General features: G+C 39.6%; 1 protein-coding gene across 1 annotated transcript in view; it reads right to left on the reverse strand.

Annotated features, from left to right (window-relative positions):
* LOC133517504 (ubiquitin-protein ligase E3A) overlaps nucleotides 1-25,427 on the reverse strand; it is a 42,372-nt gene extending 16,945 nt beyond the window's left edge. Inside the window, exons 1-14 of the mRNA XM_061850838.1 lie at nucleotides 25,217-25,427; nucleotides 24,765-24,975; nucleotides 21,217-21,344; nucleotides 20,945-21,118; nucleotides 20,673-20,879; nucleotides 19,313-19,443; nucleotides 14,212-14,301; nucleotides 13,056-13,145; nucleotides 10,748-10,863; nucleotides 8,861-9,077; nucleotides 6,581-6,750; nucleotides 5,020-5,185; nucleotides 2,830-2,964; nucleotides 870-1,072 (exon numbers count right to left, since the gene is read on the reverse strand). Coding sequence (XP_061706822.1) covers nucleotides 870-1,072; nucleotides 2,830-2,964; nucleotides 5,020-5,185; nucleotides 6,581-6,750; nucleotides 8,861-9,077; nucleotides 10,748-10,863; nucleotides 13,056-13,145; nucleotides 14,212-14,301; nucleotides 19,313-19,443; nucleotides 20,673-20,879; nucleotides 20,945-21,118; nucleotides 21,217-21,344; nucleotides 24,765-24,975; nucleotides 25,217-25,251 — 2,073 coding nt within the window. The 5' untranslated portion in view covers nucleotides 25,252-25,427. The remainder of the gene's footprint in view (nucleotides 1-869; nucleotides 1,073-2,829; nucleotides 2,965-5,019; nucleotides 5,186-6,580; nucleotides 6,751-8,860; nucleotides 9,078-10,747; nucleotides 10,864-13,055; nucleotides 13,146-14,211; nucleotides 14,302-19,312; nucleotides 19,444-20,672; nucleotides 20,880-20,944; nucleotides 21,119-21,216; nucleotides 21,345-24,764; nucleotides 24,976-25,216) is intronic.
* Between the last annotated feature and the right edge of the window lie 145 nt (nucleotides 25,428-25,572).

Genomic DNA, 25,572 nt, shown 5'->3' on the forward strand with positions numbered 1-25,572 from the left:
GAAAAAGTATTGTATGCACTAGCGATATAATCAAGCTTTTTAATCTTGTACCTAAACGCGGTCTCTCTTCTTCTTTCCATCCTGCTACCCCCTGCTGGGGTGTAGGGCTCGAACCATTTTCTTCCCCTGACTCCGGTCCTGGGCAGCTCGGGTCACCTCCGCCCACCCCATCCCCAATACACCCAACTCTTGCTCCACGAAACGCGGTACTCGACTGAAAAGCTCTCTATTAGATTGTATAAAATACTATTTATACTAACCTCGACCAAGGCATCGTCGATGATATGCGTCCTGCGCACTTTAAGCCTGAGATACGGCATGGGCGGCGCGGCGCCCACAATACTAACCTCCACCAAGGCATCGTCGATGATATGCGTCCTGCGCACTTTAAGCCTGAGATACGGCATGGGCGGCGCGGCGCCCACAATACTAACCTCCACCAAGGCATCGTCGATGATATGCGTCCTGCGCACTTTAAGCCTGAGATACGGCATGGGCGGCGCGGCGCCCACAATACTAACCTCCACCAAGGCATCGTCGATGATATGCGTCCTGCGCACTTTAAGCCTGAGATACGGCATGGGCGGCGCGGCGCCCACAATACTAACCTCCACCAAGGCATCGTCGATGATATGCGTCCTGCGCACTTTAAGCCTGAGATACGGCATGGGCGGCGCGGCGCCCACAATACTAACCTCCACCAAGGCATCGTCGATGATATGCGTCCTGCGCACTTTAAGCCTGAGATACGGCATGGGCGGCGCGGCGCCCACAATACTAACCTCCACCAAGGCATCGTCGATGATATGCGTCCTGCGCACTTTAAGCCTGAGATACGGCATGGGCGGCGCGGCGCCCACAATACTAACCTCCACCAAGGCATCGTCGATGATATGCGTCCTGCGCACTTTAAGCCTGAGATACGGCATGGGCGGCGCGGCGCCCACGACCGCGTGCAGCAGCGACACGCGCCGCTCCGAGTACATCCGGATGCGGTTCTCGTAGTACAGCCCGAGGGACTTGGTCGCCGCCGTCAGGATGAACGGGTATTTTAGAAAGGCGAATTTTTTACCTGCAATGGAAAAGCATTAGATGGATAAAAATTCTTTTTTGTATACTACGTCGGTAGCAAACAAGCATACGGCCCGCCTGATGGTAAGCAGTTTCCGTAGCCTATGTACGTCTGCAACTCCAGGGGAGTTAAATGCGCGTTGCCGACCCTAACACTCCGCATCCTCTTTAGAGCTCTGGCAACCTTACTCACCGGCAGGAACACGACACTATGAGTAGGGTCAAGTGTTATTTGGCTGCGGTTTTCTGTAAGGTGGAGGTACTTCTCCAGTTGTGCTCTGCTCTAGATCTGGAATGACATCCGCTGTGCTGTGCCCTACCACACAAAGCGAGATGACATTCACAATGCCCATACCTCTCTTTTGGACGTAGTTTAAGGACGTACCCGGATCCAGTTTAAGGACGTACCCGGGTTCAGTTTAACGACGTACCCGGCTCCAGTTTAAGGACGTACCCGGGTCCAGTTTAAGGACGTACCCGGATCCAGTTTAAGGACGTACCCGGATCCAGTTTAAGGACGTACCCGGGTCCAGTTTAAGGACGTACCCGGGCCCAGTTTAAGGACGTACCCAGGTCCAGTTTAAGGACGTACCCGGGTCCAAATTTCTTGTCCCCAAAAAATGTGACGGACTGGAGCCTTTTGTGTATGAAATGAAATTTTGTTTTTATTTTTTCTCATGTAAAATATAATCTACAACTGAAAAGACATACAATAGCACTCGACTTTTTTATTTATTTGATAGAAGACATAAATATACAAGCGTGAGTGATCAGAAACAAGACAACGACAAGAATTTTTACCCAGGTGCGTTAGTTTTTTTTGCATACCGTAAACCGAATATAATATCGAATCTGGTTGGATGACGCCACTTTTTGATATTTAATAAATTTATACATATCAGTTCATTTGACGACCAGTTTGGCCTAGTGGGTAGTGACCCTGCCTACGAAGCCGATGGTCCCGGGTTCAAATCCTGGTAAGGGAATTTGTTCGTGTGATGAGCATGGATATTTGTTCCTGAGTCATGGGTGTTTTCTATGTATTTAAGTATTTATATATTATATATATCATTGTCTAAGTACCCTCAACACAAGCCTTATTGAGCTTACTGTGTTTTAGTCAATTTGTGTAATAATGTCCTATAATATTTAATATTTATTTATCAGTGAAAGAATAAGGATCAAAGTCAAATGGCGTTCTAAAAGTTTTAATCATGTGTCGAAAGGTAGCAGTCAATTTACTGTGGCTACAAAACTTTTTTTTTATACTACGTCAGTGGCAAAAACAAGCATACGGCCCGCCTGATGGTAAGCAGTCTCCGTAGCCTATGTACGCCTGCAACTCCAGATGAGTTACATGCGCGTTGCCGACCCTAAACCCGCCCCCCCTCGTTGAGCTCTGGCAACCTTACTTACCGGCAGGAACACAACACTATGAGTAGGGTCTAGTGTTATTTGGCTGCGGTTTTCTGTAAGGTGGAGGTACTTCCACAGTTGGGCTCTGCTCTAGATCTGGAATGACATCCACTTGCTGTGCCCTACCACACAAAGCGAGATGAAATTCACAATGCCCATACCTCTCTTTTGGACGTAGTTTAAGGACGTACCCGGGTCCAGTTTAAGGACGTACCCGGGTCCAGTTTAACGACGTACCCGGGTCCAGTTTAAGGACGTACACAGGTCCAGTTTAAGGATGTACCCGGGTCCAAATTCTTTGACAATCCACCTTAATTTCAAATTATCTTTCCTTTAACTCACCATTACTAATTTCTGTCCTATAATTAGCATAGTCCTTATCCATTTCTATAGTATCACTGAGGGGCTCATTGTAGAACTCCTCGAATGGCAGGTAGGGCTTCCTAGCGTCTAATACATTTACACCTAATTCAATTCCTGAAACAAAAAATGCATATGAAGAAATTGTCTAACCCCCTTATTCATAAACGTCTACTAAAGTTGACAAGCCGCTAATAATCGTTTGTCCCTTTCCATCATACCAATACGTCGGAAAGGGACAATTAGGGGGATTATTGGCAGCTTGTCAACTTTGGTAGACGTTTATGAATAAGGGGTTTCGGGATTGCGTTAGTGCATGGTGCATAAACACGATAATTCTCAAAAATCTGTATTTTTTACAAGATTTTATTTACTTTCACCTGATCGTTGTCTGTTTGTAATCAAATCTTGCAAGTTAAATTTGATCCACTTCCCGGTTTCAGATTGAGCTGAAAATTTGCATACATATGTAGGTCGGGTGACAATGCAATATTATGGTACCATCGAGATGATCTGATGATGGAGACAGGAGGTGGCCATAGGAACTCTGTGATAAAACAACGTAACCTAATTGTGTTTGGGGTTTTTAGAATTGTCTCGATGAGTATTAGTTACTTGTGGAAAGAAAAGTACAGTCAGCGATAAAAGCTTGTACCAAAAATGAATTTTTTACCAAAAACTTATTTTATTTAATGATATAGTAGACAAACGAGCAGACGGATCACCTGATGGTAAGCGATTACCACCGCCCATGGACACCCGCAAAACCAGAGGGGTTGTAAGTGTGTTGCCGGCCTTTAAGAGAGTGCGCTTTTCTCATGAAGATTTGAAGAACGTATCCGTTCAGAATTCGGGCGATAGTCCATTCCACAGATTAGCTGTGCGAGGCAGGAAGTTTCTGGAGAAACGCACAGTTGAGGACTGCCAACCACCTAAGTGGTGTGGTGTATTAAATAATTGATACTAATATACTAGCAACATCAGTCTAAAACGTTTGACTGTTCATCTGACTTGAGGACATTTCAAGCATTTGGAGGCAAATTAGATTTCGAGTTGTCTCCGAATATTTTTGTCGCTTCGCATACGGGGGTAGAGGTGGTCTAAAGTGTCCTCTAAGGGGTTTGATGGGACAGAGACAGGCTCGATATGTCTGTCTCAATCAATTTCTACCCGCCAAATTAAGAGAACATGAAAATATTTTTGTCGCGTCGCCAACGGGGGTAGAGGTGGTCTAAAGCGTCCCCTAAGGGGTTTGATGGGACAGAGACAGGCTCGATATGTCTGTCTCAATCAATTTCTACCCGCCAAATTAAGAGAACATGAAAATATTTTTGTCGCGTCGCCAACGGGGGTAGAGGTGGTCTAAAGTGTCCTCTAAGGGGTTTGATGGGACAGAGACAGGCTCGATATGTCTGTCTCCCTCTCCTATAAAGTGAACCGTTGTGCTGGTGGTTGTTGCTTTTGATGTATATGGAGAGGATAGAGGTGGTCTAAAGGGCTCTGGAAGATAGGACAGAGGCTCCATATCTTTGTCTCAGGCATTCTCGTACCCAACGGGTATATGCGCTAGTTTTAAATCTTGATGAACTTTAGGGGGCAAAGATGGTCTAAAGCAGCTCCTAGGAGGTCTGGTTGTAGGACGGGGGTTGGATATGTCTGTCTCCCTCACTCTTCTACCTAGCGGGTATATGTGCTAGACTCTGCTAGTTCTACTTTTGATGAACTTTGGGGGGTAAAGGTGGTCTAAAGCGTCTCCTAGAAGGTCTAATGCAAATGATGATTTGTACAAAGTGTGTTCTTTCCTGTTTTATGTTTCTATTTGAACAATAAAGTGTTTTACTACTACTACTACTACTAATTATGGGACGGAGGCTCCAGACGTCTGTCTCACTCACTATTCTCCTACCTATTGTGTATGTGTGTTGGTGGTTCTGGCTCTTAATTGACGTTAGGGGGTAGAGGTGGACTAAGGCATCGCCTAGGAAGTCTAATTGTGGGACAGAGGCTTCATATGTCTGTCTCACTCACTATACTCGTACTTAGTGCGTCTGTGTGCTGGTGGTTCTTACTCTTGATGGACTTTAGGGGGTAAAGGTGGTCTAAAGCAGCTCCTTGGAAATCTAGTTGTGAGACAGAGGCTACATTTTTCTGTCTAACTCTCAATACTCGTACCTAGTGGGTCTGTGTGCTGGTGGGTTTTGCTCTTGATGGACGTTAGGGGGTAAAGGTGGTCTAAAGCATCCCCTAGTGGATCTAGTTGTTGAGGAACAGAGACAGGTTCTTCGCGAAGTGAGCTGGACTCCATTACACCGCCGATCATATTTGCGTAATAGACTATCTGCAATAAAATAAGCAATATTTATTTTCGTCGCAGGTAATAACTTCAAATAATAGTACATAGATATACAGGATGATTCATAAGTCGTGATCAGAAACATGTCTTTCTTACGACATAAACGTATATTGCTCGTGTCAGCGCAACCTAACGTGTATATATTTATAGGCAGGTTTTCAGAGAAAATACGTTCCTATATTATTACATCGTGTTATTTCAGAAGTGTTGTCAATTTAGAACTTAAAATAAAATACCTTCATGAGTTTCGTTGCCATGGTAACGCTTCCATCGTCTTACACTTAGAATTTCCTGGTATATATTATACGTAGCGTGATGAGTTGCTGTAATGTTTTCAGTATGTAGACTCTCTTCCGCTATTAGAGTAATGACGTTGCCAAATAGCGAGTACTGTCACGGTCGCCATGTAAGGCCATACGTAAAACCGATTTTAAACTTTAAGGGCCATCCCACACAAGCGTCTTTTGAGTGTCTGCGTCTAGTCGGCGCTATGGAAAATGGCGTCGCCAATGTTGCGTCGAGCAACAGCCATAGAGTTGGATAGACGCCGACGCTCGGGAGACGCCAGTGTGGGGTGGTTCTAAGCGATTGAAATAAGGTACCTTCATGAGTTTGGTCGCCATGGTGGTCGCTTTCATCGACCTGCCCTTGGAAGCTCCTGGTGTGGTTGGTGGATATTATACGTAGCGTGATGAGTTGCTGTAAAGTTTCCAGTATGTGGCGTAAACTCTCTTTGCAGTGCTGCGCCCACATCCGCTATTAGAGTAATGACGTTACCAAATAGCGAGTCCTGTCACGGTCGCCATGTAAGGCTATTATACCTACGACCAATTTTGAACTTTAAGTCATTGAAATAAGGTACCTTCATGAGTTTGGTCGCCATGGTGGCGCTTTCATCGTCCTGCCCTTGGAAGCTCCTGGTGTGGTTGGTGGATATTATACGTAGCGTGATGAGTTGCTGTAAAGTTCCCAGTATGTGGCGTAAACTCTCTTTGCAGTGCTGCGCCCACATCCGCTATTAGAGTAATGACGTTACCAAATAGCGAGTCCTGTCACGGTCGCCATGTAAGGCTATTATACCTACGACCAATTTTGAACTTTAAGTGATTGAAATAAGGTACCTTCATGAGTTTGGCCGCCATGGTGACGCTTTCATCGTCCTGCCCTTGGAAGCTCCTGGTGTGGTTGGTGGATATTATGCGTAGCGTGATGAGTTGCTATAAAGTTTCCAGTATGTGACGGAAACTCTCTTTGCAGTGCTGCGCCCACATCCGCTATTAGAGTAATGACGTTACCAAATAGCGAGTCCTGTCACGGTCGCCATGTAAGGCTATTATGCCTACGACCAATTTTGAACTATAAGTGATTGAAATAAGGTACCTTCATGAGTTTGGTCGCCATGGTGACGCTTTCATCGTCTTGCACTTGGAAGTTTCTCGTGTAGTTGGTGGATATTATGCGTAGCGTGATGAGTTGCTGTAAAGTTTCCAGTATGTGGCGGAGACTTTCTTTGCAGTGCTGCGCCCACATACGTGCCAGTTTTGCTTGTGCTGTTAGGAGAAAATAATGCATAAAATCGACACGTTATGACTTGTAAAATGTGCTAAGGAGAAAATAATGCATTAAAGTCGACACGTTATGACTTGTAAAATGTGCTAAGGAGAAAATAATGCATAAAGTCGACACGTTATAATTTGTAAAATGTGTTAAGTTTAAGTACCTTTTTATTTGTGATTTGTAGAATGTGTTTTCTCATACGAGTGAGTGAAAAAATAATATTTTTTAGAAATAAATATATTCATTCAAATCGTGTCATAATAATCCGATGGGAATTCAGGTCAGCTAACAAAATCTACAGTAATTTTCTTGGTTATTCAAAGGTCTAATACATAATTTACGATAAAGTTGTATCGGTCGTTTTTTATTTTGTAGAAATGTTTTTTTTTTACACGTTTGATAGATGTTTGCCCGTATGGCATAACCACCACCGTATGGCGTATGGTATGACGTATGGCGACCGCTGCAGGGGACCATCGAATGCCCGACTTCTGGCCGAAGGGTGTCGTGTTTCGGAGGTTCCGGGGCAAACTGCCGAATCCGACACAAGAGCAGCCGATTCAACGGAGCCACGCCGTTTTGTCGCCTAAATAGTGTTTAGTTGTAATTTTATAAAATGTATATGTATGTTAGTCTGTAAGGTATTTGTAATATGGGCCTTGTTGCCTGAATCAAATTTTAAATAAAGGAATAACGCAGGCAACGCGATTTCCAAATAATGGCTGCACCCGCCCCAAGGTCCAGTACTTCCAAGGCGATCACGAAGCAGTTCGATCGAAACTAGTTACGAATAAGAAATTAGCTTTTGATCGCAACTGGTATCGTACAAGGCAGAAATAGTTTTCGATCGCATCTGGTTACGGAGCCCCGGTTGCATACGTTTTTACATTACCAAACTTTACTGACCTATTGCAGGGGTCATCAGTGTTTTGAGAAGAGCCAACCGCAGAAATTCCCAGTTTTAGGAATCTCAGAGAACTTCAGCATGAGCATGAGAAATGTTGATTTTAGTGGTCCACCAACTGTACTTTTTTTTCTATTTATTTAGAAACAAACAGTCATACACAATTTTTGATCAAAACTTATAGACAAAAAATAGACCTATAGTTTAATATCTTATACCTTTAAACGAGCAATTCTTGTATATATATATATGTATATATATTTCTGTGATCTCGGAAACGGCTCTAACGATTTCGCTGAAATTTGGTATATGGGGGTTTTTGGGGGTATACAATCGATCTAGATTAGTCTTATGTTTGAGAAAACGCGTGTTTTCGAGTTTTCATGCGTTTTTCTTTCGACGCAGAATATGGTCGCTAATTTCGTGTTGCCGGCCACTGTCCGTCTGGTCCAGCGGGTTAAGACGCGGACTGCTAAACGAGTGTTCCGAGTTCGAATCTCGCCCGGTGACTAACTTTTGTTTTTTTTAAAATGTTCAAGTTTATATATAATTTTTTTTTTATTGTTTTAGACAAGTTTAATTTAGTAAAAAAATGTAGTTAAGATTATCACCTATACACCACCATATTACAATAAATAGTTATAACCGAGCAAAGCTCGGTCGCCCAGGTACTGTAGAAATAAAATATAAACAGGTCCGTGGCTATTACAAAAAAACAAAAATACTTAAATCTGTATTTTATAATAACAAATACTTGAAATATGTAAATCAGTGATTTGATACGTCTGTAGTACTGTACTGATGTTTCGAGACCCTTAAAGAGCCGCAATGTTACCTCCAAAGATCCGCATTCGGCTCGCGAGCTGCGGTTTGCCGACCTATTTGGTTTTCTATACCTACATTAAGTTTTTTTTCTACACTTACTTTTTTGACGACCGGTTTGGCCTAGTGGGTAGTGACCCTGCCTACGAAGCTGATGGTCCCGGATTCAAATCCCGGTAAGGGCATTTATTCGTGTGATGAGAATGGATATTTGTTCCTGAGTCATGGGTGTTTTCTATCCATTTAAGTATTAATAAATCTTTATATATTATATATATCGTCGTCTAAGTACCCTCAACACAAGCCTTATTGAGCTTACTATGGGACTTAGTCAATTTGTGTAATAATGTCCTATAATATTTATTATTTATTATTACTTTTGACAGGCAGATGTTTGGCCGCATGGCATAACGCAGGCAGCGCTATTTCCAGGTAGTCACTGCAGCCGAGGTCCGGTACTTCGAAGGCGATCACGAAGCAGTTGACGATGTCCTCGTCGCTCATCTTCTTCGTTATCCGCAGGTCTATCTCCATGTTCTCGGCGAGGGTCGTCAGGGCGGTCACTAAAGCTGAGCTGTAGTATTCTGATGGCACCTGAGTAGTAAAATTGACAACATTTCATATTTCTGACAATATAATTTTATTGCATTCACATTTCAATTGAAACGAGGAATACGCTGATAGTTCAATATTTTTACTAGGACTTGTATTCAATTTATTATTTTTTTTTTTTAATGTGTACTTATTCTAAAATGGTGTAACTCCAATTCTACGCTAGAAGCTAGACTTAACTCGATCGAAAAAAGAAACTCAGTGGCGAGACGTTTTCATTGTCAATGTTTTAAACTGGTCCGTTGTTGTTTTTAAACAATTTTGATAAAATATCAGATTTCTACGACGATTTAACGGATACTGATACATGAATACGATACCAGGCTTTCATATGGACACGACGGAGCCAGGGATAAACACTAACGAATGTAAGTAATGTAATTAAATGTTTTTCTGCTATCTTCAACGAATTATTTTTGCAGTAGGTAACGGACGACACAATATTTGGTATACTTTGGAGGAGTATATAGTACTCATATACACATTGATCGATACACGGCTTTGTCCATTTTAAAAACGATTAGTAGATAGTAATAGTAACTGTGGATGATAGCTACGTTCGGTACCCGTGAGTGCACTAGACTTTTATCCCAGGTTTTGGCCAAAACCCCGCGTCTCGTCCTTCTCGCGATCGTAGATTAAGCTTTACTATAGTGTCACCCCACAACCGCCGACAGTTTAGGGAAACTGATTGTATTCTGAGCAGCGCCCGCCCTAAAGCGGAGTGCATTGTAGTAGTTAGCGAATTGTATTAAATTGCATGTCATATATTTGGTCTTATCTTTTCAATATCCTATTAAGTTCCCATTAACCAGGTTAGAGTAACAAGAGGACCCTTGCACTCCAAAAGTGAAATGTTTTACTGCGGATCTTATCCGAGGCATCACTTCCATTAATCATAAAGACATCTTAAAAACCTTATTATTTCTCATACACAACAACATTATTTTTTATATACGACATTATGTAAATAAATTTATCTTTGTTTTGAATTTTAATCAATACATCGTATTTCATTGACAACGTCAAATCCAATATTATGACAGCTATTTGTGCCTTGTGGGGAATGGCAATGGTATTTCACCTAATGTGCCGTAGAATTGGTAAAATTACTTTTTTTTGTTCTTTTGTATTTCTTGCAATAAGTGATATTAAATTACATCAATATATTGCAGTGTTCAGGAAGCAAAATTCTCGGAAATCATATAAAATTTCAGGTGTTATAAAAATGAAGTGTTGTCAATTGATAGTGAATTTATATCCTATTTTTAATTTGAACCTTGTTGTTTAAAAGAAATGCTACTTTATTTGGTTCCTGAAAGATTAGAACTATACTCTGAATTTTTAGGTATTTAAATAAAAGTAAACAAAATCTACCTATCTATATGTGGAAAATTCTCTGTAACATTTATGCTTGAAATTTATGCCCTAATTCATAAGCTATCGAATGATAATTATCTTTTAAATGTGCGATAGGTAAATGGACAGATAATGGTGCATCAACCAAGTGCAGTCGTGTTTGGCGCCATAAAACTTTGAAGAAATGGTTGAGAAAAAAATCGGTATGGGGGGTGATTTGTCGATAAAATTCATCGTACTATACGTGGTTACCGGCTCCACCGTACGTGCACAAACACATAGTAGATACTGACTTTAGCGAGGTAGTGGAAGGCGCGGCGGCAGGCCGCCACGTCGAGCGCGGGGCGCAGGCTGTCCACGTCCTTGTCCGGGTCCCCCGACGAGCACATGGCTTTCGTTTCTTTGTTTCCTGAACAATTCATTTAAGTTATTTACAGTACATATGGGGCTACTTTATAGCACTAGTGCGAGAAGTAGCATATTACGTTACTGTGTCGAACATTTAAAGGGCCATATGTACTGTAAAACGTTGTACGATACATGTGCGAATAGGTAATTCGCAACTCGTGTCGATTTAAAACACTCCCTTCGGTCGTGTTTTAATTTATCGCCACTCGTTTCGAATTTCCTATTTTTCGCACTTGTATCGTAATGTACTATTATAGTACTTTGAGCAAAGAGGGGGGTGTGAAAACTCGAGTTTGCATTTATTCTTACCCCCGGAGTTACACACAATGTTTTTCATCACACTTGCGAAGAAAAAAACTAAATTTTAAGGGAAATTATTCTTAAATACGGTGACATTTCATTCGTCCGCCATATTGTCATTCGACAGGTTAGGCGTCGAAGTCACAGATATTTAACGACGATTGAAAATAGGGAGCGTGCATGAACTGTAGGAGGCAGCACAGGAGCCGTCAGATTTTTGGCGCGAGGCGTAAATGTGATGTTTATTGTTCCGATGTAGCCCACAAGATGGCAGAACCTACTTGCACAAGAAACCACGTGACGTGTATATGTGCATGTTTATGGTTCCGATTCAGGCCACAAGATGGCAGACCCTCCAACGCGCATGGTCCCTATAGTGTAAAAATATTTTAAGAGGCTATTAAATTAATCACATTAAATATTTTCTAACATAAACAATAAAAATGAAATAAATACGTCAGTGTTTTAAAAGTAAAACTAAATTTATACCTACTTGGTTGTTATATAATTAATGACATAATTTAGAATAATATCAGGCGGGCCGTATGCTTGTTTGCCACCGAAGTGGTAAAAAAAAATAAGTTTTTGGCTAAAATTTCATTTTTGGTACAAGCTTTTATCGGTGACTGCTTTTTTTCCACAGGCAATTAATACTCATCGAGACAATTCTAAAAACCCCAAACACAATTAGGTTGCGTTGTTTTATCACAGAGTTCCTACGGCTACCTCCTGTCTCCATCATCAGATCAGCTCGATGGTACCATAATATTGCATTGTCACCCGACTTACATATGTATGCAAATTTTCAGCTTCATCGGAAACCAGGAAGTGGGTCAATTTAACTTGCAAGATTTTTCCCATACATACTAACAGGGCAAGTTAAATAAAAGCTTGTAAAATAAGTCATAACTCCCGCCGCTCTCGCGCAAACAATATAGGCCTTTGTCCTTCAGTACACCTGCCTGATATCAGATCTTTTTCGAAAAAGTGTGATGGAAATAAAAGTTCTTGTTCTTTGTATGGGGTTGGGTATTCTCGTACATTTAGGAGCACATTCTTTGGACACATTTTCGACACTATGTCTCGCATTTTGACGGTAGGTATTTCTGGTTGTTTTTAGTCCTAACCTCTAAAAATTTCGTCAAAAGGTTAACAGGTTATTCGTATAAAATACAAGCAAATCACATCCTTATGGTAAGCGACAAAGTGGGACCTTTAAATAGACTTCGACACAATTTACTTAATTTTTTTTTTTCTTTTATTCAGAAACAAACAGTTCAACAGTAGATTAAGCAGCAGTAAATTGACCTATAGTTTCCTTAATTTACATATCAAAATACGAAGCTAATGCACTTTTTAAATACAAAAATATCGTATATAAATGAATCGTATTAATAAGGTATTAAAAACTGTATTTCGGATAGTTTCTATGTGTAAATCACTTACCTTTAATAATAATAATAATAATAAAATTCTTTATTGCACACTACATAAAAAACAGATACAGAAATTGATAAAATATACACATTGGTAGGTAACAACAGGCGGACTTATCGCTAAACAGCGATCTCTTCCAGACAACCTTCAGATAGTGAGATGGCGAACGAAGCGAAGTTAACGGGTGGTGCAAAAAAAATAAAAATAAAGAAAAAAGCAGTAAAAATACAATATAATACATATACTACACATATAAAGTTAAGATAGACTACATTTATTACTATATACACAAAATATATATATAATATATATATACATATATAAATGACAAAGGAAGCCATAACAACGACAACGAGTTTAAAAGAATACGAGTATAGGACCTTCATGAAATAGACAAATAATGTTCTTTTAATAGGTTTTTAAAAATGGGAAGTGATTTAGCACGTCTAATATTACCTTTAGTATTTCCTTCCCCATTACTACTGTCTGCGTGAGGCTTGCCCTGGAAACACCGGGCTAGAATGGCTGGCTGTGTGAACGCTTCGCCTACGAATAATTAAGAATATTATTAAAACAAGTTTTAAATACAGATATCAGTTATATTTCTATCTGACATAAATATGCATTAGCTATTTTATACTTATTTCAGTTAACATAATTTATAATTATGAACCTGGTGGTGGGTAAAACTGGGGAAGTACCTTCACCTTCCAAAAAACCGCAGCCAAATAACACTAGACCCTACTCATAGTGTCGTGTTCCTGGTGAGTAAGGTTACCAGAGCTCAGCGAGGGTGCGGAGTGTTAGCTTCGGCAACACCTCAGAAGTTGCAGGCGTACATTGGTTACGGAAACTGCTTACCATCAGGCGGGCCGTAAGCTTGTTTGCCACCGACGTAAAATAAAAACAATAAAAAATTAACAACGAAACTAATACTAGTAGTTTCATGTAATTTTAAGCATGTCGTTTTAATTCATTAAAATGAGAGCGTAGCTCCGATTGTATGGGCGCGGCTTTTTGGCCGCGGGTTCTTAGTCTTAAGGTCTATATTAAAAATATATACACCGTGTTTTTATTGAATTCCATTAACTTCGGGGTATCGGTAAGTACGTTTAAGGAAACTAAATGGCATAGTTAATTTTCAAAAAATATTTTTTTTTGTTTTTTTTTTTTTACTATTTTTATTTTTATAAAAAGTAACTAAATGTTTCATATAGCGTTGTTATAACACGGGCATTACATTTAACTTGACCAAACAATTGAAAACTGTGACATCTCAATGTCATTTCGAACACCGATCGTCCGAGATAGAACTAAACACTAATCAATATGTAAACAGGCCCTAAGGCAAGTGTACACGCTCGTAAAGGCCTTATAAGATAAAAGTTAATGATTGATTATCTCCGAAATGGAGTTAATTAGAATATCGGTGTCTTTGAGAAAGTTACTTAATTTAAGCTCAGGAATGCACCCTCGAAATTAACGCAAATAAAAAAAAAACACGGTGAACAAACAAAAAACATATATACCGTTTATTTCAGGCTTCTAGCCAATAACACATACAAACACAGATACGACACAATGGCATGCTATATGGCATATCGAACGTTACCTAGTGCTCTTATGAGAGGCTCAGGCGCTTTGGTCTCCAGACACTCATCACACAACTTGTATATATGCTCCTCTGTCAATGGTGCGCCATCTGAAAAAAAAACACGCGGATAAGCCATTCATTACCTGTTCTAAGAATGTATTCGTTTGTAAATAAAAGTATTTTATACAATAGTATTTTATATAATAGAGGGCTTTTCAGTCGAGTGTATAGGCAACGAAACGAAGCTTGCTGAGTTGCCTAAGTTAGGTACGAAAGTGAAAAGCTTGATTATATCACTATTGTATACAAGACTTTCTACGAGTCATCTACAATCCTTCTTCCTCACGTTGTCCCGGCATTTTGCCACGGCTCATGGGAGCCTGGGGTCCGTTTGGCAACTAATCCCGAGAATTGGCGTAGGCACTAGTTTTTACGAAAGCGACTGCCATCTGACCTTCCAACCCGGAGGGTAAACTAGGCCTTATTGGGATTAGTCCGGTTTCCTCACGATGTTTTCCTTCACCGAAAAGTTACTGGTAAATATCAAATGATATTTCGTACATAAGTACCGAAAAACTCATTGGTACGAGCCGGGGTTTGAACCCGCGACCTCTGGAATGCAAGTCGCACGCTCTTACCGCTAGGCCACCAGCGCTTTTTTACGAGTCATTACGAGTCAGTCTTTACGAGTCATCTACAATGATGTCAATAATACTTTTTTTACTATAAAAGCTAATAATTAATGAGAATTGGTAAGTATCTCAGTAGACAAACGTGCGACTCCTGCCCCGCGCCCGTTTAGTCTTTTCTATGGGAGCGCGGCGGCACGTGATTGGTCAATTTTTTTTTATACGTGACTACAGCGTATCGAAATGAATCTTATAGTTGAGTCTTCGTCCTCGCGTTGTCCCGGCATTTTGCCACGGCTCATGGGAGCCTGGGGTCCGCTTGACAACTAATCCCAAGATTTGGCGTAGGCACTAGTTTTTACGAAAGCGACTGCCATCCGACCTTCCAACCCAGAGGGGTAAACTAGGCCTTGTTGGGATTAGTCCGGTTTCCTCACGATGTTTTCCTTCACCGAAAAGCGACTGGTAAATATCAAATGATATTTCGTACGTAAGTTCCGAAAAACTCATTGGTACGAGCCGGGGTTTGAACCCGCGACCTCCGGATTGCAAGTCGCACGCTCTAACCGCTAGGCCACCAGCGAATCTTATAGTTGAGTGGGAGCCCATATATGAAAAGTACTCAATTATAGTTTGGTATACGAAATCTTAATTCAACCATTACCGGTAACGCTGCGTATAACGGAACCACTACACACACTTTCAACTTCTCTATTGTTTCTGGCAAAAAAAAATCTAAATACCCTTTACAAATTAAAATCCTTCTTGGAATCCCTTTCTCTGGTTTTAATTTTCAGTTCGATCCCATACTTTGATCGAAAAACATCTCGTAATTCGCAAGTCGTGTCGATTTAAAACACTCCCTTCGGTGTTTTTATTTATCACCACTCGTTGCGAATTTCCTATTTTCTGCACTTGTATCGTAAATAACTATTTCAGTACAGTGATATGGACCCTGCAAGGCCATGTCAATACAATAAATTGTAAAACACAACATTAAAAATAAAACATAACATTTAATAAAATTCTTTTTTTTTCATTAATTCAACTGTTTTACTGTAGGTCACTCTGTTGTTTAATACCACTGCGTTACCATTTTGCCTCAACATTTTACAAGAATACATTATGAAATGAAATAAAATACAGTTTTATTTATAAAAATACTTAAACTCTAGTAGTCTCTTCTAGTTTACCACTAACCAATGCTCCTGCAACATTTTTAGTGTTCCGTACACTTTGTTCACGGAACACTTATGCATTCGGTCTAGCAAATTGGTAATTTTTCTAATAAAATATAAGGTTTTAGTAAATTAACGCAGTTGTTGTTGGAACACCCCATGTTTTTAAAGATACATTGTTATAGAAAACATTGTAAATATTCTGATTCAAGACGAAAGTGGAGGACCCGCGCGAAATCACCTTTTCATACAAACGTAGTCCTCATTTTCCTCTCTGCATAATAACATTATTGAAAATATTTTGACACAATTTGTTGTCTATCTACCACCGCTATGCCCATACGTTTGATTTTTTTCAAATTTTCAATTATTATAAGATTTAGGGGTATTTAAAAATTTGTATGAAAACTGTTTTTTTTTTATACTACGTCGGTGGCAAACAAGCATACGGCCCGCCTGATGGTAAGCAGTCTCCGTAGCCTATGTAAGCCTGCAACTCCAGAGGAGTTGCATGCGCGTTGCCGACCCTAAACCCGCCCCCCCCCCCTCGTTGAGCTCTGGCAACCTTACTCACCGGCAGGAACACAACACTATGAGTAGGGTCTAGTGTTATTTGGCTGCGGTTTTCAGTAAGGTGGAGGTACTTCTCCAGTTGGGCTCTGCTCTAGATCTGGAATGACATCCACTGGCTGTGCCCTACCACATAAAGCGAGATGACATTCGCAATGCCCATACCTCTCTTTTGGACGCAGTTTAAGGACGTACGCGGGTCCAAAGATATGTCCCTATTTTTGCACCTAATTTTTACCATAAACAAAAAATCTAAAAGTCAAACGTAGGGGCATAGCTATGGTTTATATACATCAAATTATGTAAACATATTTTCCATAATGTCAATATTCAGAGAGGAAAATGGGGACTCCGTTTTTATGGAGAAGCAGCCGTACCCTTTCCTCTTAATAAAAAAGTAATGAGATTTTTTTTTACTAATTTGTATCTCGAAACAAAGTTACAATTGCTATTAGGCATTATATCATACCTGACAAGGACAGAATCAGCTCATCCAGCATGTTTATCAACCACTTAGCACTTTTCCCCATGATCACTGGGATCACTATGACGATTCACTGTTTCATTCTCTATATAAAAGGGTTTTAAGCCATTAGGGCCATTGGTAACATGAGAATTTAGTAATTACCTGATTAGGTCATTTAATGGGTTTCCAGTATTTTATAAATTAGATATTACTAGCCTGTTGGAATTAATCAAATAGCTAATGAGAATTTTCGTGATTACCTAATTACAAAAGAACCCCTTTTTGTACGCAGAAAAATAGTAATAAGGCAAGTGAATATTAATTTTAAAGTAAATAAAATACATTCGCGTGTAAATTAATTCGATTGCGAAACGTGACGGACCCGTTTGCGTTAAGTCTCGAGTGGACGTTTTGGAAACTCAAAACCCCATACAAGATGAGACTGATCTTTATAGCGTATTATTGACGAAAAGTACAGGTAGTGAAATCTAGCAGTAATCAGTTTTGAAAGAAATAATTTCGATTAAGTCATTTCTGTTTGTAGTGTTGACCTGGGGGACCAGATGACAATAAATAATAAATAAATAAATATTATTGGACACTATTACACAAATTGACTAAGTCCCACAGTAAGCTCAATAAAGCTTGTGTTGAGGGTACTTAGACCACGATATATATAATATATAAATATTAATAAATACTTAAATACATAGAAAACACCTATGACTCAGGAACAAATATCCATGCTCATCACACGAACAAATGCCCTTACCAGGATTTGAACCCGGGACCATCAGCTTCGTAGGCAGGGTCACTACCCACTAGGCCAAACCGGTCGTCTCAATATGCTATCTGTCTCTCTATCACTCTTTCATATTAGTGCAATAGAGAGACAGATAGTGTTTCATCTGACGACCGGTCTGGCTTAGTGGTTAGTGATCTTGCCTATGAATCCGATGGTCCTGGGTTCGAATCCCGGTAAGGGCAAGTTTTTTTTGTGTTGAGCACAGATATTTGTTCCTGAGTCATGGATGTTTTCTATGTATTTAAGTATTTGTATATTAAATAAATAAATAAATAAATATATATTATAGGACATTATTACACAAATTGACTAAGTCCCACAGTAAGCTCAATAAGGCTTGTGTTGAGGGTACTTAGACAACGATATATATAATATATAAATATTTTTAAATACTTAAATACATAGAAAACACCCATGACTTAGGAACAAATATTCATGCTCATCACACAAATACATGCCCTTACCAGGATTTGAACCCGGGACCATCAGCTTCGTAGGCAGGGTCACTACCCACTAGGCCAAACCGGTATATTATATATATCGTTGTCAGAGTACCCACAACACAAGCCTTCTTGGCTTACCGTGGGGCTTAGTCAATTTGTGTAAGAATGTCCCTATTTTTTTTTTTATTGTCGTAGGGCAAACAATTTTCATATTGGTTAGCTTCCTGTCGGGAGCATGTGGCGCTCGAGATGGGTAGCTCGTACTTTTGGTCTAAGCCATATTAAGCTATAACTGTATTAGAAGAGTATTTGGTGCTAGTCACTGCTGTGACTAGTTTTGAACTCGTCCTGTTTGTGACTAGTTTCCTGTCGGGAGCATGTGGCGCTCGAGCTGGGTAGTTTGAACTTTTGGTCTTAGTCATATTAAGCTATAACTGTATTAGAAGAGTATTTGGTGCTACTCACTGCTGTGACTAGTTTTGAACTCGTCCTGTTTGTGACTAGTTTCCTGTCGGGAGCATGTGGCGCTCGAGCTGGGTAGTTTGAACTTTTGGTGTTAGCCATATTAAGCTATAACTGTATTAGAAGAGTATTTGGTGCTACTCACTGCAGTGACTAGTTTTGAACTGGTCCTGTTGGTGACTAGTTTCCTGTCGGGAGCTGCTGACGCTCGAGCTGGGTAGTTTGAACTTTTGGTCTTAGTCATATTAAGCTATAACTGTATTAGAAGAGTATTTGGTGCTACTCACTGCTGTGACTAGTTTTGAACTCGTCCTGTTTGTGACTAGTTTCCTGTCGGGAGCATGTGGCGCTCGAGCTGGATAGTTTGAACTTTTGGTGTTAGCCATATTAAGCTATAACTGTATTAGAAGAGTATTTGGTGCTACTCACTGCTGTGACTAGTTTTGAACTCGTCCTGTTTGTGACTAGTTTCCTGTCGGGAGCTTGTGGTGCTCGAGCTGGGTAACTGGGTAGCCTAAGCCCAGGCTATCAGCAGCCATATTAGAAGAGTATTTGGTGCTACTCACTGCTGTGACTAGTTTTGAACTCGTCCTGTTTGTGACTAGTTGCCTGTCGGGAGCTTGTGGCGCTCGAGCTGGCTAGCTCAGCCTTCTCATCATGGCTCCGCCTCTCTTTCTCTGTGCATGCTGATGATGGGCTGGAGAAAATTAAGAAATAATTAAGTACATTATAGTAATAGTCCATAGCAGAGATACCTATATTAAACAAAGAAAAAAAGCGAACTTATCCTTTTATTAGGAAGTCTTCTAGCTAACTACAAACAGAATAGAATGTTATTTATTTCATTATACTGAAACACAGTTATACAATACATACAGAGAAAGAAAGAAAATAAGACCTAAGACTAACTTGTACAGTAAAGGTATTAAATATCGACACGGACAAAGTGCCAAAAATATGTACACACGACCTTATTGCCTATAAAAAAATATTAAGGCAGTGTATACATATTTTTTTTGTCCATGTATATATTTAATACTTTGACTGTACCCTGTAACTACACAAAAAAAAACAATATCTAGTCGATATAATGAAATTATTCTAGTTAATATTTATTGGGTTGAATTCAAAGATCAGTAAAAGTAAATAAAACCTAGTCCAACAGATAGATGTTATAAAATAGACAGATATATAATCAAGTGTTTTGGAAAAGTATTATAGAAAGCCATTATGTATTGGGTAGGTTTGGGTAGGTTCAATTGCTTTTCCAGCCCGGGGGCGAGATGCGTCCAGCCCGGGGTTGAGATGCGTAAATGCATTTACCCCTGCGTTAAAAAAAAAAAGGTTCAATTGCTTTTATTTATAATGAAATTACAATAATTCATAGATAAATCAGCCTTGCGTCTGCGTAGTTTATTTAACACTTAAGATTCATTACAACTTTTAGAACGCCATTTCACTTCGATCCTTATTCTTTCACTCATATGTGTTAAATTTGTTAAATATCAAAAAGTGGTGCCATCTTACCGGGCACAACCCAAAGGTCATGGCGCCATCGCTCGAAACGATGCTGCTATACCTTTGGCCTTTGATCTATTAGATGGCGCCACTTTTTGATATTTAACAAATTTGACACATATCATTAAAGAATAAGGATCAAAGTCAAATGGCATTCTAAAAGTTTTAATAATGTGTCGATAGATGGCAGTAAATAAGCTCTGCCTGAGAAATTTTATTTGACATCCATCTCCATTTCAAATTCTCTTTTATATTACTAATATTAGTATTACCTGATGGAGTCGCAAGGGCTTGTCTCAGTGCGAGGCACCTTGTTGGGCAGGCTGTCACATAGACGCGCCTCCTTATAGAACAGCTTTATTGCCTCCGCTGCGGCTAATTTGGTGTCAGATTTAATATTAGTATTACCTGGTGGAGTCGCAAGGGCTTGTCTCAGTGCGAGGCACCTTGTTGGGCAGGCTGTCACAGAGCCGCGCCTCCTTATAGAACAGCTTTATTGCCTCCGCTGCGGCTAATTTGGTGTCAGATTTAATATTAGTATTACCTGGTGGAGTCGCAAGGGCTTGTCTCAGTGCGAGGCACCTTGTTGGGCAGGCTGTCACAGAGCCGCGCCTCCTTATAGAACAGCTTTATTGCCTCCGCTGCGGCTAATTTGGTGTCAGATTTAATATCAGTATTACCTGGTGGAGTCGCAAGGGCTTGTCTCAGTGCGAGGCACCTTGTTGGGCAGGCTGTCACAGAGCCGCGCCTCCTTATAGAACAGCTTTATTGCCTCCGCTGCGGCTAATTTGGTGTCAGATTTAATATTAGTATTACCTGGTGGAGTCGCAAGGGCTTGTCTCAGTGCGAGGCACCTTGTTGGGCAGGCTGTCACATAGACGCGCCTCCTTATAGAACAGCTTTATTGCCTCCGCTGCGGCTAATTTGGTGTCAGATTTAATATTAGTATTACCTGGTGGAGTCGCAAGGGCTTGTCTCAGTGCGAGGCACCTTGTTGGGCAGGCTGTCACAGAGCCGCGCCTCCTTATAGAACAGCTTTATTGCCTCCGCTGCGGCTTCATTTGGTGTCAGATTTCGGGCCTGTCGAATATTTTCAATATTTAGTATAAAAAACAACTAGTGAGCTGGTTACAGGCATTTATACCCGGCGCAGTGCCGCCGGCGTGAAGGACATTGTTTTAGAAAAATAAGAACTTATTATTTTTTCTCAAAATATGCGTAGAAATATTGTTTTTACGTTCGCAATAATAGGCTGCGAGATACTGCGTTGCTCGCGCTTGAGAAGCGCGCCGGCAATAGATTTTCATACAACATCGATGGCCTAGGCCGACAAAACTACCTCGAACGCGCTTTTCGCGCCGCACTGGACATTGAAATTTTCAAATTTAGTTTGAAATTTTGAGATTGGCGTGACTTTTTTGACGACCGGCGGCGGCGACGGGGCGCCCGCGTGGCGCGGACCTCCAGTATCAGATTGGGATTCGGTCTATGAGACTTCCTGCCCCTCTACCGAGGGGGGATTCGCATCTCCCAGTGTTCCATTGAATATCGGGATGGATTTCGAAAAATAAACTAACCTAAACTTATTCCTACAACTTGTGCTTTCTGTATCAAAGCATTTCATGGGCATACTTACTTGCCATCAACATGGTTTAAAAAAAAATAACAAGTTTTTTTCTACTCAGTAACCAGCAACATCATAGAGACAAAGCATATGAAGCGCTATTATTATATGAATTGTTTTATTACAATTATACCCATTTAAAACATATTTTACCTTTTTGTGATTCAATAATATTTACACCAAAACTTAAATGATTTATTATTTTTTTTTTTTTTATACTACGTCGGTGGCAAACAAGCATACGGCCTGCCTGATGGTAAGCAGTCTCCATAGCCTATGTACACCTGCAACTCCAGAGGAGTTACATGCGCGTTGTCGACCCTAACCCCACCCCCCTCGTTGAGCTCTGGCAACCTTACTCACCGGCAGGAACACAACACTATGAGTAGGGTCAAGTTATAGCATTTTTCAAACGCAAAGGGTAGGGTGACATTTGTTTCTTTTTCATTCCATGCCATTGATGTTTCAGACGAAACCGTTTTTAACAAAAATAACTTGAATCCAAAGACGACAAAAAGTAAATATCTTCGTAGCTTAGAATATCTCATTATAATAGACACAACACCAAAAAATATATAATTATGTTATAAAAATAAAAATATAATATTATAGGACATTAGTACACAAATTGACTCAGTCCCACAGTAAGCTCAATAAGGCTTGTGTTGGGGGTACTTAGACAACGATATATATAATATATAAATATTTATAAATACTTAAATACATAGAAAACACCCATGACTCAGGAACAAATATCCAAGCTCATCACACGAATAAATGCCCTTACCAGGATTTGAACCTGGGACCATCAGCTTCGTAGGCAGGGTCACTACCCAGTAGGCCAAACTGGTTGTCAAAAGATAAATTGTTATATCATTGCGTTTCATTATGTAAACAGGACCGAATAGTTTGATTCTACTTATCAACCAAATCAATCCCGCTTATGTCAAATCCTTTCAGTCAAAACCAATTGTGAAGCAACGAGGGTTGCTACTTATGTATCTGGAATGGGCCACTTACTGGATCTATATTAAAAATATACATACATACACATACGTAGGCAGAGACCACGGATTTCCATTTGCTACGATCCTGACATACCTCTTGCTTCCTTCAATTTCATGACATTCCTCATACACGCTCGTCGGTTTAGGGTGCTCTTGACCTGGCCTTTCTTCAGGATCTCCCCGATTTGATCAGAGAAAGTCCGCCGAGGTCTAAGCCCTTCCAGCTCCCTCTTCTACTTCTCCCTTATACACTCTCTTTGTTAACCTTCTTTCACTCATTCTTTCCACGTGTCCAAACCATCTCAATATACCTTTCTCAATTTTTGTCACTACATCTTCGTTCAGTCCACACTTTTCCACATATTAAAAATATATATGCTTATTACTAAGTAATTAATTTATGTTCTCATAATAAGTGAATTGTAAAATTCTTAATGGGAATAAATGATCTTTAAACCTATATATATATAGCAATTTGGAAGCAGAATACAGTTTTCTTTCATATGTCTATCAATAGGTTTTACATTGTAACATCATTTAAAAAATTCCTTATTTCATCTTCAACGGATTTACTTGGGAAAAAAATTCGTGCGATGATTTCTTTAAGATATGGAAGGTTTTAGTGAGTTAAATTGTAGTTGTATGCTTATGGACGAATTAAATAAAAAAAAGAGCTAATAATGGTCTGTTATCCCACAAAATATACATGCTGTGCGCAAACTCATAATGCAAGATGGTCATAGTACATATCGCAAAATAAAGGCATCTCTTAGCAATAGTATGACGAGCATTTGTACGATATTACATGAAGAGTTGGTTTAAAAAAAAAAGACAAACTCAACATGCAAGTTTTGTATATAAAGATCAGAATGGAAAAGTATGTATGTATCTCTGTATGTCACTTTATTGCACATAACAGGTAACATCTTTTGTTATGAAAAGTGGTTTCAACATAAGCAAAAGTGCATTATCATCTTGGTGAAAAAATATAAAGGCAATAAACCTATTTATAGCTATACCTGTTTGTTATTTTTTGTTTCGGATACATATATTAACTTTCAATTATATGGCCTTTGCAGATTTGAGAATTAATTTTTGGATATTTATCAAAAATATGGAACTTAGGTCTGCTGGCCTAGATAAGATGACAATTATACATGAACAAATGCCAAAGGAAAAGGAATTAATCAGGATAACTTATTCTATGAAAAGTCAAGATAAATGTACTTTACCATACCCCAAAGTTATCAGAATTAAAAACAAAACACTGTGTATGTACAGTCGCCATCAGATATATCGGAGCAGCCAAGGTGCTAAAAAATATCTGAACACAACTCAGATACTTGTGACGTGTTCAGATATTTGTGAGCACATCGGCCGCTCCGATATATCTGATGGCAACTGTACCAATATTTTTTTTTACTCTTTTGTATTACAATTTCTAGCAACACAAACTAGTAGTAGTACCATATATCAGGATCAGAAACTGGTATTTTTTTGTATGGGAATAAAAACGGTATTTTTACGTTCTTTGGTAATTATTTCATTTCTAATTGGGCTATCTAAAAACACAAGTAAGTATAAAATAAATTGAAACATATGGTTATTTCGAGTTTTTGCAAAAAACCGGTTCCGATCCCTACCATATAGCTATGTTACTTGAATGTTCAGGTCAAATTTTATGTAATTTCAGATTGTTGTATCTAATCTAACTTTGATTGTATGGCGGCTAGGTTTGTGCAATTCTTAAGAAGAAAAGTTGCTTATTCACCCTGATCTTTTGTTACACTCAAAAGCAACATCTTTTGTTATGAAACTAAAATAAAGTTCTATAAATATACCCTGTAAAGGTCACTGTACACAAGTTACCTCTCCGCTAGATGCACAGTACTGATTGTCACAGTTTGGGTTTCCGCAGCCGTCCAACAGCTGGTAGAAGTATCTCTCGATCAACTGTTTTGCAGCAGCTCGCTTCATAATGTCCTCACCAGAGTTTGAGTTTTTGTCCGCACATATACCTGAAGTAGACTGACTTTCGGTTGGGGCTGTGTTACTATTTGACGATGACGCTTCGTTCCCCCTGAGAAAAAAATCATATGATATCACACCAATCACACCAGCCATTACACGCATTAAAGAACAAAAACAAAAACGAAAATAGCAAGTAATGCTTTAACATAACCTTGTCTCAACTGCGCATCATGCTCGCCGTTTATAAATAGAAATATAAGCGCGTTTACGGAAAAAATCTTCTTATAATAAACTTCTAAATAAATTAGTACACAAACTTCCACACAGGCAGCAGCGAATTACATATTTACCTTGAAGCTTCGTCAGTTTCGCTTTTTGAGTTCATAGAAGTTAATTCTTTCAGTTGATAAGTATATTTCACTGAGCACACATAAATGCAATAAAATGGACTTGTACATTCGACAATTATTGCGTTTATATTGTTGTACAAAACAATAACCACACAAAAAACCCCACCAGTTTGTTCTACTCTATTCTGCGATCTGTCATTCTGTCAACCATTTTGAACAATCCTGCTCCATTCCAAGTGTGGAATGATATTCATAGAATTTAATTTATATCGCAGTAGATTAAGTGAAACAGCCATTTATTTCACGGAAAATTCTCAAGAATTGAAGAGATTAATTTTGAGAATACTAAATTCAAA

This window comes from Cydia pomonella, chromosome 4 (genome assembly GCF_033807575.1).
Source record: "Cydia pomonella isolate Wapato2018A chromosome 4, ilCydPomo1, whole genome shotgun sequence".
NCBI classification, from domain to species: domain Eukaryota; kingdom Metazoa; phylum Arthropoda; class Insecta; order Lepidoptera; family Tortricidae; genus Cydia; species Cydia pomonella.